Source organism: Anser brachyrhynchus, assembly GCF_964034855.1.
Source record: "Anser brachyrhynchus genome assembly, chromosome: 1".
Classification (NCBI taxonomy): Eukaryota; Metazoa; Chordata; class Aves; order Anseriformes; family Anatidae; genus Anser; species Anser brachyrhynchus.
The window spans coordinates 67,886,322-67,905,989 of record NC_137694.1 but is presented as its reverse complement, the minus strand read 5'-3'; the positions used below and the strand labels follow the sequence as shown (position 1 = coordinate 67,905,989).

Below are 19,668 nucleotides of genomic sequence, written 5' to 3'. Positions count from 1 at the left end.
GGAGGTCATTACTAATATTGAATACCCATTTGTGTTGCTGACTACTGGCAGTGCTGCTTTTTTAAGAGTTAAATGTGTGTCTTATTCTGTATTCATGTATGCACATAAGAAAAAAAAATTGTCCCAGACAGTTCACTGAGCACCCCAGTTAAGTCTAAATGCATGGGACACCATTTCGAGTACGGGAGGGTGAAGAAAGCTTTCTGGTGAAGATTAAGATCTCCATCTGTTAAGTTTGCACTGATGATAAAACACATGCTCCCAGTTGGAACAAGATGCATTAAAAGAGCAATTTCACTTCTACTGCCTAGCAACAATGTCATTGAGCACCTGCAATAGTTTAAACATTAAGCATAATTGGCTTTGCTTGACATAAATCTGTAGTTTTGTAAATAAGAGCAGTTGAGTTTCCATGTAATACCAATTAGCTATAAGGAATGCTTTGTTTGCTGAAGCCTGCAGCTTTGCAGAGGAAAGAGGGAGCTGTTAAGGCTCAGCAGTATTAGTCAGAAGATAGAACCCAGTTCAGACATTACACAGACTTCACAAGCATCCTTGTGCAAACTATTTAATCTGAGTCGGGTTCCCTGTCTGTGAAAGGAAGAATAACATTTGGAACTTTTTTTTGTAAAGAACTCCGTGTCTGATTAAAATAACTTGCAAATAATTTTACAGCATTAAATTGAGCTCTGTGTGTCTGCGCTAGATTTCTTTTCTCTTCTTTTAGATGGAGCTAATATTGCATCTGGAAGGGTTGTGTAACTTCTCTAGAATTGCTCACTTTCTGCCAATTTCAGCAAAAAGAGGTGCACAACCCACCTGATACAAAAATCAGTCTTGTTCAACATCTGTGGGAAATCAGAGTTGGAAAGATACAGCCTTCCTCATGTCCCTACAACAGAGCTGCATAGCAGAACTAAGTCTTTTAGGCTTCAGCTTGGTGTCTGTTTGCTTCAACATATACTAGGTGTACCTTGGTGGGAAAAACCATAACTTCCAGAGGGTGTTTTGAAAGACTGCTTGTATTTAATCTTCAAAAATAAAAATAGGTCCTCAAGTTTCCTCACCACATCTCTATTCTTAATAGAGTAAAAATTACCTCTTGCTTTATTCCTACTTGGTCTCTATGAAGTCTTACCACAGAAGTAATATTTTATTGGTTTGGTACTTCAAATTATTCTAGTTTTGGTCTTTCTAACCCTAAGTATAGATTTTCTCAATTCAGAGAAAGTTGACATCTGAACCTTATGCAGTCTACCAGTACTGGTGCTGGCTTTAAAAAAAAAAGTTAGTTAATCAGTTCTTATAAACAGTGGGAGCTGAACTAAGAGAAATTTATCTGATAATGGTCCTTCTGTGTTTTGGGGATGCTTCATCTCTGCAGAGTGCTGGAGAATGCACACAAAGAGAAACAAATTGTACAGACAAGCCATGTTTTTGTTGGGGGTGTGCATGCTCTCAAAAAGAAAAGCAAAAATGTTTTTAAAGTGACTAAAATGTTCTTAAGTGCAAAAATATTCTTAAAATAAAATAATCCTATTTTTTGGAGGTTAAAACAAAAAAGAGTAAGTATACCTATAGTTTGACTGGAGAGTAGTTTACCCTCTTTCCAAACACCAGGATTTTTGTGTAGAGCCAATATATGTTCAGTTCAACCATCTAATACCCTTCTGAGGGAAGAACACATCTCTATAAAGTATTTCAGTTATTAACTTTACAGCTTGGGAACTAGTATCCTTTCCTGTTACTCCTGAAACTCCTGTTAGAGTTCTTGCTCTGCCACATTTGGTACAGTTTAGCTTAGAACAGTGGTTGGAAACTGAGTCTTATACCCAGCAGTTGGATGGAGATCAAATGTGGGTGTGTATATGTTCTGAGACTACTCTTTTTTATTTAATGAAAAATAAAATTATTTTTCCTTTGTTCAACTCAGAAGAAGAAATGTTTTGAAATCTGAAACAAACAAAAAAGCAGTGACCAGGAAACAAAAAGAAAAACACTAAGCAGTCAACATTTATTCTACCTGCTTTTATAGCCCGTGGAAAAAGCATCTTTTGAAAACACATCCTGAATGCTTTCATTGTCATGTCATGTGAATTTCAGAAGCAAGATCTCTGATAAGGTTGGGGATGGTAGTTATAGGTGCACTTTAGTCTGGAAAAAAAAAAAAAAAGCACAGAAAGTTCTCTCAGGTTTGTTTTTCAGATGGTCAATGAATGCAATATGAATATACTGTCTATTTAGCTGGCTGGCAGAAAGAAGAAACCTTTGATATCAAATGAAATCATAAATTCAAAGCGAATCTTGAATAGTACAGCAAAGGTTGCCAGAGGGTGCTGCTTGAAAGCTAATCCAGTATTACCTGCAATTCTGAATTTCTTTACATTGGCTCATGGTGTTTTCCTGTTGTCTTAAAATTGTTCCTTTTAAAATGTTCAGTATATCAGTTAAATGTAGAAACCTGAGATAACTTAATAACTTGCTGACAGATGATAACCCCTTCAACAAGCTTTGTCACTGTTTATAAAGAGTTGTCACTTAATGGAAACTTTTTAAGCTTCAACTCTTTAAACTAAACTTTAATGTGGGGTTTACTGTATAAAACCTTAAACACCATGAAGTTCTGCATGTGTATTCTGTGAAAAAGAGGTAAGGGAACATTCATCACTTTAGGGAGACACTTCACTGCAGAGATCCAAATACACAAATTATGCGGGTTTTGCAAAAATAAGCAAATACCTTCAGCAACAGCAGCATACTGTACTAACAGGGGAAGAAGGGGATTATTACTGATTCACAAATGGTGTTGCTTCATTATGGAAGAGCTTTCTGTGCTGTTTGGAATAGGAGATTCATTTTTATCAGGGTATGTGAGAGTGAATGAAGTTTACAACACACAGATTTTATTATTTTTAAGAGTAAATACCGTTGCAGTGAGGGAAAACAAAATATTTATTTCTTCTACATGAACTTAAAGAGGATAGTTTTGTACTGTTGCCTGAAATAGTTGTAGGGTATATCTTAATAGATCCAACCTTTTTTTTTTTTTTTTTATTTTAACTTTTTCCTCTAGTTCCAATGTGAATTATCAGTTAAGAGAAAATTCTTCACTCAGAGGGTGGTGAAGCACTGGCACAGGTTGCCCAGAGAAGCTGTGGATGCCCCATCCCTGGAGGTGTTCAAGGCCAGGCTGGATGGGGGTTTTGGGCAACCTGGGCTGGTGGGAGGTGTCCCTGCCCATGGCAGGGGGATTGGAAGTAGGTCCCTTGATCTTTAAGGTCCCTTCCAACCCAAACCAGTCTGTGATTCTGTGACTGATTATTGTCTTTACAAAGTTTGTTCATCTGATTAATAGCTTAGGTGAACTGTTCTCTGCTCAGTATTTACAGCAGTTCCTGCTGTAAATGTAGTTAACTACATCACGGTGACTTTGCTTTGGTTCTTTCTCCCAGTTAGCTTGTTCAAGCTGTCTTCTTATGCAGTCAGTGATTGTTATGCCTACCTTTCAACATTCTTCAGAAAACAATTTTCACTTTCATCAAGCCTTTTTAAGATGCAGTGAGTTTTAAATAATCACTTGTGCAGATACTCATAATTTTTTTGAGATATTAGTGCAGTTCCGAAACAAGCTCAGGCATGTAGATCCTTCAAAAATGCTCGGAGAGAGTGGCCCAATTTAAATTATCTATTGAATGCTCAAACACAAATTGCACATGAAATCCCCAAGCTTCAAGGATCTCTGGCAGGTCACATCCTACCAGTCACTCAAACATTTAGTCAGTGCTACCCCCATGCACCTATGAAACTGAGGCTGTTTGACACCTCTGAGAATATTTCTCATGTTAGATCTGTTGTAAATGAGCACATGGTCCAGAATAATTAATGGTAACACTTCAGTCCTTTTTTGACAGAGTTGTGTTTCTTATGCAGTTTGTGTTGGTCTGTCTATTTAACTGCAATCAGCCATGCCTGAAAGACAGGAAAGAACAAGACGGACAAGTGTGTCAGTGAGTGAACCTCTTTTCTGTAATTAGAAATGCACAGGGAATAAATTATTCTCTAATTCAAGCTGTCCAGCTCACACTAATAATAACAACCCAAGAAGCAATCTGTTTATAAAAATTAAAACTGAATTTGTGAGACTAGTGCAAGACGGGTTTTGCTGTGTGGTCTTGTTCTAGTTTATCATGTTTACAGGGCTCTACCAGGGCATTACAAGTCCTGCTGGCTGCACTACACCACGATTTCATGTACGCATTTTCTACCATGTAAGATTAGCTAAAACTGTTTTAATCAGAGTTTAGCTCTAGCAACTCTGGGACAAATTTTTCCCTGCTAAATTAACAGTAGGTAAGGAACAAATGCCACAGCATTTGAGCAAACTTGGCCTAAGTCTTTTTTCTTCTTTTGTGGACATCTAATACTACTGCATTCATTTGTCTTCTAACTTGTATGGGGCAAGACATTTTTTGTGGAGGTACTACGAAGAAACCTAGCTCGGTTCTTAGTTTCATTGTCATAAATATAATTTCTCTGAGCTTATTTGTATCTCTAATGATTAAGGGTTTCATATAAATTACTCAAGAGTGTGCCTTACAACGTTTAAGTAATGATAGTATTAAAATTTGAGGAATCAGGGAGGTTCTGAAGACTATTAATATCACAGCCGTAAGACTAATATATAAACTCCTCCTTCTCTGGGCTCTTCAGAGGGTCTTGAACTTTTGGGCCCCAAAGTATTTGACTCAATGGACTTCAACTCTTGATATTTTTTCTTTTTCTAAACTTGCATAGGCCTTAATGATGTTTACCTTCTAATTGTAGCACCTGATTAAGAACAGAAAAGCTGAATGCTGGAGAGTGCAAAGCATGCTTACTTGACTTGAGCTTGGGTTTAAATAGAAATCTAACTCCTTGAGAGTAGAGGAGGTGCCAGTTAACTTTCCAGCAGACAGCCTGAAAATGAGTGTGCAGTCTCCATTTTAAAACTGGGAAAGTAATCAGGTCTTGGGATTAGATATGTTACTTATACTCCTTTAGAGCCAAAAGCTATAAAGAAACTGCTCAGAATATGAACAGCTGTCATAAAGCATCCCTGACATTTTTAAGCAATCTCAGATCTTTGGATGAAGAGTCATGATAGTAACTCTTATTTTTGGAATGCTGAAACATACACAATGAATTCTCTCTGTCAGACAACATGTTTCAGAAGAGAGTATTGACTACAAGTCAGCCTAACAGGTATCATTTTTTTATTATTGTTAAATCTCAGCAAATAACTTGAGCCATTTTGTTTTTCATATGAAGCATATGTGTTATGGTCAGTTGCTGATCTGAAAGTACAGATGAGATCCAAAGGAGAGAACAAAAGCTATATAAGTTTTTTTTGTCTTATTTATATATGTACATCACTTCAAACCAAGTAGAACAAGCTAGAAGTATGCTTTGAATCACTGGCCAGTAATTCAGAGTACCTAATTAATTTAATTGCAAACCATGAAATTCTCAAATTAATTTATTATTCAAATGTATTCATGCACTTCCCTCCCTCAGGGCTTTCCCCCCTTTAAAAAAAAAAAAAAAAAAAAGCCTTTAAGCCTTTTCAGTGCATTTCAGTTTTGTGAATGTCTGAAACATGAACAAAAGAATAGCTATAGTGTCAGACCTGTGATCTAACAGCATGTGAGGGAAATACATGGAGGAGAACATAACACCCTTTCTGGTAATGCCCTGCCAGGCACTCGGGCTGAAAGAGTCAACCTGAGTTCTGTGTTTCTGGTCATCCCGGCAGTTTATGTAACTAATCTTGATACTAATATGAATTAAACATCATACAAATTGCTAGTTTACCGTGTTCTAGTGAAATGTGTTATTTAAGATACTTGTTTGCAGTTTGGTTTCAGTATCTCTCAGCAAGCTACCTTTGCTCTTGCAGGTTTCTATGCCTTGAAAGTTTTGAAGTCAGTGATGGCCCAGCTGTCACTGATCAGGCTTCTGAAAGTGGTAGGAAGTGCAAAAAGGATGAAGAACAGGCAGTAAGTGCACAGATCACTTACCTTTACTCCTCAAATATTGCTTCGTATGGACAATTTTTGTATGGATAACCCTTCCCATGGCTTTGTACTTTGATGCCTAACATCAGCTAACAAAAGGAGTTGGGGACAGAGGAGGGGCCTGGGGCTTCTCCTGGTGTAGCCTCTCACTGTAGGCATGAAATAAGTCATGTGCTGTCAGAGCTTGAGCTTTTGAAGTCTGCAAAAAAAACAATGCATGAGTGATTTGAAATTTGCTTTTAAATCTATTAGTAGGGAATTCCTTCCAAGAAAAAATAGCTTGATCTCATTCTTTTTGTTGTAGTAAGCAAGGCACTTCTTTTTCGATGGCAGAATTGGGTCTGACCTTTTGTCATATGACAGAATAAATAAAGATGAGTTGATGCTAACATCTCAGCTTCCTACACCTTCATGTGAACCTAAATCTCTCACATGACCTGACCTCAAAATAGGACATGTAGAAGTAGACTTCCTAGAGTATTTGTTTTGTCTTCCCTTGCATTGTTCAGCTTTCATCCCACTAGTGCCCTCAAACCTTTGATATGAAGAGCAACCCATGGCATTACAGATATTCTCTTGTTATTTTGGTTCCTTTGGATGCTTTTGACTGGCAGCTCCTCAGGGTTCTTGTGTTGACATCTCTGTTCCTGCTTGCCTGTTCTCTCACCTGTTATGGCACAAGGGTCTTTTCTATTTGCCCCGTTGCACACCCTGCTCCAATCCAGGCTTTCTGCACATCTCATCAGAAGCAATTCTACTTTCCCGTCTCCCTCCGAGGATCTGTCACCCAGCCTTGCTCCTCACTGCATTATTAAGCACGCAGCAGATGCCAAGCAAACTTGGTAGAAACTGTATTCAAAGAGTGTTTCTCTTTTGGTGCCTGTGGTTGGCTGTTCCCCTGCTCTCCAGTTTGCTCCTGTACGCACAGGTGTGTGTGTTTGTGTCTGTGCACATTGGGGATTGGGCTACGGTGGGAATCATCACTACCCGTGTCCTTGCACATTCCCCACTCTTTGTCAAATCTGCTTTTTTTTTTTTCTATCTGCCAGCTAGATGATGCCTCTACTGCATTTGAGGAACAGTGGGGACATCCAGTGGTCACATGGGTTAAAATTAATTACTATGGATCCTGTCAGCAAGATCAAATTTCCAAGCCTTCTTGTTTTCTCAGTGTTTGACTTGTTTTTCATCATAGCTCATTATGCTGTAAAGTGCCTGACAGAAGGTTGGGATGACTTCTTTCTCTTGTCTTCCCCCCACCACTACCACCCATGTGATGTTGTTTCATATCTATCAACAACTGAAATCAGGAAATTGGGTCTTTTCTCAGAAGAAAGTGGGAATATCTTTTAATTGCATTTCAAATGGAGAATTTGGGAGAAAGAGTAAGGGAAATATTAGCTATCATCCTGAATGCATAACACTGGAATAATGAGTAAATATATTATTTCTAGAGGGGATAGGTATTTTTCCAAAAAAAAAAAAAAAAAGTTTTGATGAGAAGTAATCATTACTCAAACTTTTTATGGAGCTTTTTCAATTTACCTCATGCGAAATTCATGCATACACTGGTTCATCCTGTAGTCTGTAATGAGACAGAGGAGCTGTCTCATTCCCTCTTCTGAATGTGGTGGTGATCATATTCAGCCACTTAGTGCCATTTCTGGAGCTACTAATCTTCTAGTTAGTAGCATCAGAACACCAAAATGTCTATCTGCTGTGCATCGGTGTAGCCAACTTTGATGCTACCTTGTTTTGTTCAGATATATGAAAAAAGAATATCACCCCCCCCCCCCCAATTTTAGAGAACACATGAAAATCTAATTTCATTCATTTTTTTCATTAGAAAAAAGAAGATAATTTTACGTAATATTACTATAATCTTCTTAGCCCATCTGATTCTGTAAGCACTGTTTTTTGTTTCTGTTTTCAAACTACAAACTAATTTAAATAAAATCTGATCGCTCCTGTGCAGTTTCTTGTTTTTATGTTAAGATAAAATTTGTGGAAGCTATGGGAGAAATTATCGTAGAGGCCACTGGCTGAATCATAAATGTCTTTTAATTTTTTTTTTTGTCCTTTAATGGAGTACTGTTGGGTAATTCCTCCTGGAAAGGATCTAGCTCTGTAATAAACCCTTGTGAAGGACCGTTGTAACATTTGGTACAGCTCTCAACAACTTTTTCCTAGATTTGCATATGGTACCTAGGTGGCAGTGACCAGTAAAAATGCCTTAAATATTTGCCAAAATAAAATGCACAAATGAAGCAAGAGGAAGGTAATGGATTTAAAACATATTGACAAAAGATTGTGATTTACTCATTTAAATAATGAGTAAAGTTCTTTTAAGGAAAAAGCATTTATATGAAACGCATGTCATCTGAGCAAGTTGCACTAAATTATGTCCACTTCATTTGTGAAATGGCAGTTGGCTTCTGCCAGTGTATCATGATGGTCAAATTTCAACAGATCTTAATTCTGCTTGAGTAGTGAAAATGGTGGGAATGCCAGACTGAAAAAGTCGTGTTGTTCTCCCATCTTCTCTTCTATTTCTGCCAATATTCTCCCATGCAAATTCGTCTTCAATCCCTGCTTCAAATATTTGGACAAACATCATAAAGTAATGATAGGCATGACTGAATTTGTTAGAAATATGCATTTATATACCTATCTGAATTCCTAAAACCAAGTTCCTCTTTAGGTCAGTCCTGCACCTTTTATTGTCTGATGGAAATCTTCTGGATATTGTTCCTACTGATACCAGGTTTTGAAAGAAATTGTTTCTAAGGGCAGAATAAATTTTATGTACATGTTTTTTACACGTCACTGACAATGCAATGTTGACCATTCTCACTATTTCTTTAAAATAAAATGGCATAGTAGAACATTTGAGGGGATAGTCAGGAAATTTCAGGGCTACCCAACGTGTGTATTTGGCTATAAATCAGTTCAGAAGCAGAGTTTAGGACTATGAGACAGCTTACATGTTTCCTCCGCTTCTTTCTGGAGGGAGCTGCTGCTTATACTTAACATCTCCAAACAACCTACAGTAATATGCATTTGAAGTTCTGCCAAAGGAAAGTGTAACAGTGTTTGACAGTAGCAGATATTGTGAAGATAGGAAGATTTTTTGTTTGTTTTTTTCATTTCTTGAGATGAGCCTTTCCGTTTTTGCTTGAAGTTTTGCTTGATTAATGCATTCATTAAAGAGAAGTGACGGTAATGATTAAACAAAAACATCTTCAAAATGCAGAGTTCATTTCAACCCATTTGGTTTTGTTGCACATAAATTGGATTGGCATTGCATCCTGCACAGCAGGTACTTCACTTGAAATCAAAGACAGATGCTTTTATAGGATTAGAAAGGATATCTTGAGAGGTGGAGGAAGAGAGTGAGGTTTGGAGGTTTTGTTGCTTTCTTTTTTTTTTTTTTTTGTACTTTTTAGCAATAAGGGTAAATGAATAGTGATAATACTGCTGTTTTGTCTGCCTTGAGAACTAATAATACTGTTTGCTTACAATTAAAAGGAAATAAAAGCTCCATTGTAGCTTGAATTGTTAACAAATCAAGAATACTTAATTGAGAATCTTTCCCTCGTAAATAGCTAATGACACCTGCATCTATTTGAATTTTAATGCTAAATATCTCTGAATGAAAATATTTGACTGCTGAGTCATATCAGGCAGCCACATTAAATCCTTTTTTAATTATTATCCTGCAGTGTACATGTCTTTAAGAGATTCCCAAAGAGTTTAACCTAGTATATGCTCAAACAGAAGCCTGTGAGGGAACTGCAGCTTGGAAGGGATTGTTGCTGGTTATCGTAAATACAACCATAGCCTGTCTCTGGCATGGGTGATCTTGGAGACTGAGCTGTGAGCAGAAGTGCCGAAGGTGCTGATTTTCCTCTGTTGCCCTGCAGGCAGATGACTAAGGAAGCAAAGAGAGGGACAGGCCTTGGGTCACTTCTACAATTCTGGTGGTACCTGCCACTTAAAATGCCCGTTTTGAACACTTTTTAAGAGGTGCTACCTACACGAGTCATGAGCACCCTATAAAAATCAAGTTTGGGTGAAATATCACCTCGAGCACCTAGCTCCCATTTGTCAGCAAGCAACAAGCCAGCATTTCCTGCAGAACATCTTAAGATTGCTTGGTAAGAAAAATGGTTGCATCATGTCACATTGACTCTGGTCTCCTGAGCTGGAGTACATTCCTACTATTCTGTTGTGCCTAATCACCAAAATTTCTGCACATTATAGCCTTTCTAATGGTGACTATTGTAGCTTGCACTGTTCTCTACTTTACACACATCCATTCCATATTTATAGCTTTCCAAAATATTTAATCTTTCTAAGGCATAGTTTGAAGAGCTGTTTCTGCCTCTTTTACCACAAAGCATCAAAAAGATTAGCTTTTCCCATGGTAAACATATTTTATTTCTTTTAATTCTGTATTATCTTTAGTCAAATATTAGCCTGGCCAGTTTTAAGAGAGTGGAAGGGAGGAGCAGCTTGCTGTGAAAATTTACTTTTTTTTTTTTTAATTATTTTAGTATTGCTGTTAATTTCCTTAATGTATCCAAAGATTCTGATTACGTTCATGGTTCACTTCTATGTGTTATTCAAATACCACACATGGAGGTTTGCTAACCCCAGAAAAGAACATTGCTGGTGCATTTTCAAACAAAGAAAAGAATACTGAGAAACAAGAAATACCATGTAATCCAAGCAATTCAAATTTTTCTTCAGTTAATATCGTTTGATAACATCATTTCATGTCCTTTCAGTTTTGTATTGGTTGTTAAATAATATCAGTTACTTCTGGATCATGAGAATCATGACTCTGATGGACTCCTGCTTCAGCTTTAATACCTGGTTTCATTTTGCTGCCTGATTTAGCAGAGGGGATCTGACGTGTTCAGTACAGTTTGTATGAGTGTACTGTGACCCATGTGACTTTTTTAAATCATGGAGTCCTAAAAGGGGTGCATGGGAGGTGTCGGAGGATGGGGGTTCTTCTTCCTATTATTTATTTTTTTACATTTCATAAATTTTATCTTTAACGTATATAGTTTACAGAATGTAAGAATTACATTTAGATTCTGATTATCATACCATATTAAGGATAGCATTTTGTCACTCATGACTTCACTGCTGCAGAAATATTCTTAATCTTGAAATTATAATTATAGTCCCAGACTCTTACGTGACTTTACTTTCAAAGCTGATTTCTATTGCGAGTTTAACCATGTATTTTTCTCTTACTTAAAGGCATTGTAAAGTTTGTCTAGCAGTAAAATTCTTTGTTGCATATGAATGGTGAAATGAATTTTCACTTGTGTTACTTTTTTGTTCTGTTTTTTGGAATAAAGGATCAGTATTAACCTATATAGTGCACGTAGCCTGGACCAAAGAAATAAATCAATCTGCTTCTGTTCTTTTTTTTTTCTTGTCCTATTTGAGAGATAAACTTTGTCATTTAGCTATATGTAGAGCAATAAATGTCTTTTTTGTAGTGATTCTTATTCAATTCTCAAATCAAGCTCCACATTCCCAAGGAAGGTGTTCAGTCCTGGAAATGAATAGACAGGTTGAAAGCAAAAATACAGATCAGGAATTATAAAGGTAGTTTTTCTATTCCTAGCAGATAATAACGATCAATATTTTTGCATAAGAAGAGTCAGGTTGCTTTTTCTGCTCTCGTTATTAGTATACAGGCTATTTAAATGGTTAAGATTTTCAACAACTCCTCCGTAGTAAAATGTTTGCTTTCCATTGAACTTTTGTGAGAGAGATTTTTGATGCATTCTTTTAAATTCATGAACAGAGAAACAATTTGCTTACTCAAGAACAGTATCCCCATTAAGAAAAGATGTGGTATTTATCATTTAGCAATCAACTTAATTGCCTTCGATTATGAAATTGGCTTGGATTTTTGGGTTTCCGCCACCACAGTTTTTAATAGCATAAATGAATTTTTCATAGAATGAGAATGAAAAAAGTTCAAAAATTATGAATTCTGAGATACGTTTTTCTACTGTGCATTCTTCTGGACTCCTGCTGGAAATCACTGAGTCATACGTTGTTATTGCTTGTCAGAAGACCCATCCAGATGGAAAGTCTTTCTATTGTGTATTAGCAGAGGCTGTAGGAAGCCAGAAATAGGGAAATGGGGACAAGCCTGAGATCTCCCAAATGTGAAAATAAGAAGCACATGATCAGCCTCACACAGGGACTTCAGAAGGAATTTTACTCCTGCCTGGCTTCAGTAGGAGCTCAGCTATCAATACAGTCACGATACTGTGAGCCTTCTTCCTGATCCACACAAGTTTTTAAGCTAATTTTCTCCAATGTAGAGCAGAGTCTACCACAGGTTGGGCAATTCCTGTTAGGTTGATCTGAGTGCTTACTAATTGCAAAAATGAAATCTGAGCGAGCGGCAGAACCAACAGAGGAAATATGGATGCTTTCCTGAAGGCACCACTTTTACGTGGTCATGTCACTAAGTACCTGAGAACCTTTACTTTTGTCAACTTGGAGGTGTTTTTGAATAAAAAATATGTAGGTCTTTCAGTATCTCTGTTATTAATGCAGTAGGGTAGCTTTTCTCATAGGTATAAAGGTAACTTCTGTCAGTATAGATTTTTTTCCATATTGGAGGAAAATCTACAATAGTTTATGACAATTTAACAATGACCAATTTATGGTTGATTGTATCACAGCTATTTCATTAAAAAAAAAAAAAAGTTGCAAAATACCCCTTAACTTTCTGTACTAGCAAATTTTGGTTACTTGTAATCTGCTATAGGATCTAGTATTCGCAAATAGCATTTGGCTTCATAACTTACATATTGTTTTCACAGTCTTTCTCTGCTCCTGTGGTCTGAATGCTAACATATCACTAGAGTTAATTTTTAGAGAGATTCAGGAGATTTTCTAAAAATAAACAAGTCTTGAGAATAATGTGGAGTTTAAAAACAACAAAAACAAAACCAAACACCCTTATGTTGCCCCCTTTCTGTTTTGAGCATTGATTTTCTTGTTGGACTTTTTTTTTTTTGGGGGGGGGGGAGGTCAATTTGTTTGTTTTGTTTTTAATAGACAATTTATCATGCAATTCGTTAATGCCACTGATTATCATGGTTATGTGAAAGACTAATCAGAAAAATGTATTTCTCTATGTATTTGAAAACTGTTACTTAATTCTAAATAAAACTTAAAATCCTCCCTGTGGAAGACAGTGATGAAAACAAAGTTTGCTATTGGATTTCATGTTCTCTGTTACAGAAGAAGAGAAAAATGTGAAAGTGTTACTGCAATAATGTTTTATGGTTCTTTTTGCTATTTTTGGGGGGAGGGGGAAGTTGGCCTGAGAAAGAAGGAAATAGTTGCAAATACGATTGTATATAAATCAATTTAAAAGTTTAAAAGTAAAATTTGTAGGTTATCTTCAAAATGATCAGAATCTGCATTTGTCTAAATTTCTCTAAAAATTAATTCTGAGGCCGACTTAATTTAGGAATTTTATAATCTAGGAAAACTAGGTTGCTATCTGACACCCACTAGTAAATGCTGACTTCTCCCAGCAGTAACTGCTGTGTGTACTTGTAGCTGTCATGAGATCATGCGGAAGTGTTGTCTGATAATAGCTGCATTTTTGACTTACCTGTCAAATTTGAGAAGAGGTATTGACAGTATGCGTGGTTCAAAAGGGATGGATGTGGATGTATAAAGTGTATGTCTAACAAAGACAGCTGGAAATGTATGAGTTAATTGTATATTGTTTTGTACTAGGGTAAATTTTTAATCCTATTGCAAATGTGCTTTTTCAGTGAAGGAAGTAATTGATATTTGGGACACAGAGGGACATAAATATTTTATTCAATCTCCTAAAAATAAAAGGAGTCATGTGGGTTCTTTCATGAACTTATATGTTTATAAGGTTTATGATGAAGGAATTTATTCATGAATGTCGAGAAGCAAAGAAACCACCAGCAACAACAGCATCCTAAATCAGTTGAGACGGTAGTGACTTACATAGTTTTGTTTTAGATCTGCTTTTACTTTTCTGGGAAGGGAGCTTGTAAACACTCACTCCTTTGAAAATAAGTAAAAATCTCTGCAGGTGGTGACACACCTTTTTCTCTTAGTTTACTAAATCCCATCACCAATTCCTGTGTTCCCATCCCTCTTTGACACTGACAATGTGGTATAGAGGTACCAATATGATCTGGAAGAAAAGACGGGATTTTTTTTATTTTTTCTGAAGGAACTTTTTTTCTGAGACACTAATTGGTCCTTTCTTGACAGAGCAAAAGTGGCTCAAGTTAACTGCATAGTACTTGGTGTTCGTTTTCTTGAAATGGAGTTTAAAAAAAAAAAAAAGGCAAAACACTGTACTGAGGCTTTTTGTAGACTGAAAAACCTTGTTATTGCTGAAACCATGACTGGAGCTTCTGGACACAAATGTGCCAGTAGCATCATGTACCTTATGTAGTTGTTGGTTGTTTTTTAAGGCTTTGTATTCAGGGATCTAAAAAACAAAACATCAAAATGACATAGTAGTCTTGTATTTAGTCATACTGCCGGCAGAGTTGTGTCAGGCTAGATGCAAGTGGTGCATGACACTGTTGATCATTCTGGATTAGAGAATCAAAGCATCCTCCCAATCCACCTAATTTTTATCCCAAATTTCCCTAAGAAACGTCCTGTGGCATTTCCTAACACACCCACACACCATTTTTTCTTTTAAATGAGAACAGAAATGTGAAGGGGGTACATGAAACACAGCTTTTACCTGTGTTCACACCGGCTGTGCTAACCCCATTTGTAAGCCACAGCAAAGCACAACCATTGCTTGCCCTGCTGTACTTGGGGCAGAGCTGGTACCCACCACCAGCATCTCTTTAGGGACAGCCGTGATTAGAGTGGTAAGCCTAAATAATGTAGCGGGAAAAAAAAAAAAAGTTGCAAGTGCCTTCAGGTCACTGCATTTTCCCCTTTCTTTAAAAATTAGCCACTGACAATGCCTGTCTGTGCATGTGTGAACTCAGAGTGGGGCACGGCCTGTCTGACTTGGGAGGAAGAGGAGAGTTAGTGCAGGTGCAGGTGTGATGTGGAGGTGTGAGCATCATCCTGAGCATGGTTAGCAGGGGGTTGTCAGCCTTGTCAGAGCCTGTCCTCCACCCCCAGTTAAAGAGAAGGTAAATCAAGAATTGCTTTGAAAAAGCTCACCAAAAGCAAGTATAATAGGTTTACTAAATCTGATCAGCACATTGCACTGTCTGCTCCCTGTTTATCCAACTTTGATAATGTTATCATCAATCCCTCATGAAAATATTTTGCTTAAAATCTGTGGTGTAGCCTCAGTTCTTTTTTTTCTCTCATTGTACTGCTTGCTGCCATTTGAGCACAGCACATTATTTAAAAACAGTGAAAATATAGATTGGGTGATCTGTCTCTTTTAGACCATTCAGTGATGAAATTTCTACTGTACTACTTTATTGTGACATTACCTGACTAGATAAAGCCATTTTCTGTCTGAGAAAGGAGAGAAGCTGGCAGTGTCTACATAAATCATGTTACTTGTTTCATACTGAGACAGGGGTTCCCAAAGGGAGACCCTCGGGGACACTTCCCTCCTCAACAGAAAACAAACAGAGACGCAGCCCGTTTCTGAGGGAGGGGGCTGATCAGTTTTATAATGCTGTTGTTATTGCAATAACCATTTGTGGTCCAAATATTGCTGTTCAGTTTAACAGATAGCCCAATAGCTATTAAAAAATAAAGCACATATGAAAGAAATACACTCTCCTTCCACCCGCAGCTTTTCCCCAAGCTCTTAGCATCATCATTGGGCTCCAGTTCCATAGGAATGAATGGATATCTTAAAATAATAAAACACTGGTCTGTTAATTCTAAAATTATGGCCCAGTTGAATATTATTTTGCAGTATTAGTGTGGTAGATGTCAGATCAGTTTGCAAAAGAAGCAGTTTTGATAACTCCTTTTTTTGTGAACTGTTCACCCCTAGATCCTAATTTGCTTCATCAAAAGCAGGTAAAATTCTTATCCTTGTTTTGCAGGTGGAGGACTGTGGTCTTTAGATATAACTGAATGGTGGAGCTGGACAGGATTTCTGGCAAAAACTACTTTTTGTCAGAAAACATTGATTCATTAAAGCTCTTTTGCAGAAGCATATGCTTTGGTGAAACTCCTGGCACAAAGTCTTCCCTATGTGTGGAACAGAATTTAAAGAGAGAATTTCTGTTCTAGTAGAGAAATGAGCATAGACCTTCCTCCGTTGCTGTGCGAGGTCTCCTGTTGGAGCTGTCACACCTGTGGAAGTGACCACCCATAAAACCTGGAGTCTGTGTAGCCCAGTGGTGAGCTCACCTCCTCGGTTCGGGCACTACATGGACATGAACTGGGATCTCCTGTTTCCCACATGAACATCCTAAGCTCCAAGCTTTTGGTGTGTTGCACATTTTTTTTCCCTCACAAATTTTTAAAATTGTCTTTTTGCTAAGAATCTGCAGCTTCCCCCCCCTCCCCCAGTTTCTTTTTCTTAAGCCTCTGTTATGACATCTGCATAAGAGCTGAAAAGAGTCCTTCCAATGCACTTAGCTGCTGGAGAAGGCCATCTCTTCACTGTAGAGCCAACCACTATGCACCATGTTGCTTGCTGCTGCCTCCAGCAGGGACACCACAGACCTGGAAAAGACCTTCAAGATCATCAGGTCCAATCATCAACCTGACCTACCGAGTCCCATAATTAAACCATGTCCCTAACACCACATCTTTTAAATAGGGATGGGGACTCCACCACTTCTCTGCAGCCTGTTGCAATGCTTGACCACCCTCTCTGTGAAATTCTTCCTAATGTCCCATCTAAACCTCCCCTGGCACTACTTGAGGCCATTTTCTCACCTCCTATCACTTGTCACCTGAGAAAAAAAGACAGACAACCACCTCTTTACAGGCTCCTTTCAGGTAAATGTAGAGAGTGACGAGGTCTCCCCTCAGCCTCCTTTTCTCCAGACTAAACAACCCCCATTCCCTCAGTCACTCCTCATGTCTTGTTTTCTAGTCCCTTCACAAGCTTCGTGGCTCTACTCTGCAGCAACCAACTACCTCAGTGTGGTTCTTCAGAGCGGAGCCATGGGGCAGCCCAGCCCAGCCCATGGTTCTGCAAGGCGCTGCAGCTGAAGGCATGGTGCTACCTGGGGCTGCATTTTGCTGTCCCCTCCAGGTGCTGTGCTCTGAGTCCCCTCTGTGTGGTAGGGAGTGAGGAAGGGGTCACTTTTCCAGAGTATCCTTTGCAAGAAGGACATGTGGTCTGACCCTTCCCTGCAGGCCTTTTTGAGGCTTTCCTTACACCCTTGCCAAGCAAGTATTTGGAATCACGCTGTGTACAAATGCAAAGCAGTGTAACAGTGCAAAGCCATGTAGGCTGAAGAGCTAGAACTCAGAAGAATTAATTCATACTTGGCAGAGAAAACACTTTGTTCTGTCCTTCCCATAGTTACTGGGAAGAAACTACTGGCAACATCCTAGAAATCAATAACTCTGTGTATGCACAGTGTTTCTGGTGAAGTTGTACGAATATCCTTACTGCCGTTCTGAGCCTCTACACATAGGATCTGTTGGAGGCTTTGATCTGCAATGAACTGCCACAACACTAACAATAGTATTCTGCACTTTTTAGTATCTGCTACCCAACTCACAACTCCTGTGTGGAGACTGAACAAAACAACCTGATGTGTCTGAACAGCTGGCAGGTTAGTCTGTCTTTCCACAAGTGGGGGAAGCGGAGATCTGAAAGACTAGGTGATATGCCCATGGTCACACGGGAGGCCTGCTGCGCACCAGAGACCGAGCACATGAGCGTTGGCTCCTTTGGCATGCAGAATGTGCTTGGCACCTTGCAGGAGAGCACTGCAAGTCTCCCAATGGATGCTCTGTTCCCTGCCTTGCCCACATTACCACATCCCCACCTAGAGGCTCAGAACTTTAGGAAGAAATTAAAATGTAAAAAATATGCTACCTCTTACAGCTGGTTTTGTTTCTTTTTTTTTAAACATCTTTTTTTTTTTCTTTTTTTTTTCTTTTTTTTTTTTTGTGCTTGTACACCCACTTTGTTCTCCAGCTCCATTCAAAATACCCAGGACTCTGTAGTCAACTGATTAGTGTATTCTGGGGTCTTTTCTCCTTTGTTAAAATGCTGCTGGCTGTTCTGTACCTGCTACTTTATGTCCTTCCCCCCTCTCGTATATAGCCACCTATATCATATGGAAAGGATCAAACAGTTTTGATTTTTCCCAATGATACTGAGAAATGCAATATTTATCACAGGTTACTTGCAGAGAAGAAGAAAGGAGAATCTACGAATGTTCCCTTCAGCTGTGTTTCTGTCAAGGCACCGTGTATGTCCCAGTCCACCTCTGTTTTGCTCAGTGTGTTAGTTCTGCTCACTACAAGGTGTAATGCAGCAAGACTGATCAAGTCAGTTGCCCACTGGCCATGCGAAGGAGGAAAAACAACCAAAGCTGGTTGTTAGTTATCCCCACTAAAGTGCTAAACAAATCTCCCAGCAGCTAAACTCCCTTCCCTTTTTATTACTTACAGTACCTTGTAAATCAAATATTTATTAACTGAAAACAGCTTTGCTCACTGACTGATCTTGCAAACACGGGACAAATCCGCCGCAGCTGGCTACTAGCCAATTGCTTATTCAGGCTGCTAAAGGAAATCAGCCTGCTGGAAAGATAAACTATGTGATGATTTTTCTCCCCCTCCTCCTCTCCCCATTACTGCACAGGAACAAACTGCTGGCATCACTACTTCGCCTGCCATCTTTACCTTTCATGAAAGCAAGTGAGTTTGAATGAGGTCACTACTACTCTTTTGAAGAGGACCTTATTTCCACTGTGCCTGTGTCAAAACAGAGCTTTTGTGGTTTGAACTTGCAGGAGTATGCACAGATACTGTTTCAATTAGCATATCAGGTCCATCGTACGGTGAAATGAAAAGATCCTTTAAGTATCTCTTTCCATAATTGCCATCTGATCATCTCTTACCATCTACCATCTTCTGCCTGCGTGTTAATCCATGGGGTCCTCAACAGTCCAGCTGTAGCAAGCTGAAGCCCTTGGATGCTGAGGGATAACAGTGTACAAAGAACAAAACTAAATTCACCCTCACTTTCTCTTTCTCTGGAAGCGTTGCTGGTAAACTTGAAAGATTTTTACATCACTTCAGGCTTTGCATTTTGTTGCTCTAATGAAGGTGATTTGCTGGCCGTTGTCTAATAAATATCCCTGGGGACCCCTGAGTGAAAACGCAGTTGCACGCAGTCGCTGAAAAGGAAGCAACAAAACAAATAGGGACTGCAGGCATTTAAGCAACTCTAAAAGGAGTCACTCCTGGGTGCTATTTCCCCCCTCAGCAACACCAGAGTTGACATCTGCAAGCATGCATGTTGCAATAAACACACACAGCTGGCTAGGTGTGTCACACACAGGTTTCAGTGCCTCTTTTTGCATGTGAGGATCTGCACCTCATACCCTGAAGTTTTGCTCAAAAGCTCTGCAGTGATGCTCCTGTCTTCTGC

At 38.6% G+C, this 19,668-nt stretch overlaps 1 protein-coding gene across 1 annotated transcript in view; it reads left to right on the top strand.

Annotated features, from left to right (window-relative positions):
• The window catches only part of SLC15A5 (solute carrier family 15 member 5), an 83,090-nt gene that overhangs the window by 36,803 nt on the left and 26,619 nt on the right, over positions 1–19,668 (top strand). The window contains exon 11 of the mRNA XM_080583731.1: positions 5,936–6,035. Within this exon, the coding sequence (XP_080439857.1) occupies positions 5,936–6,035 (100 nt within the window). The remainder of the gene's footprint in view (positions 1–5,935; positions 6,036–19,668) is intronic.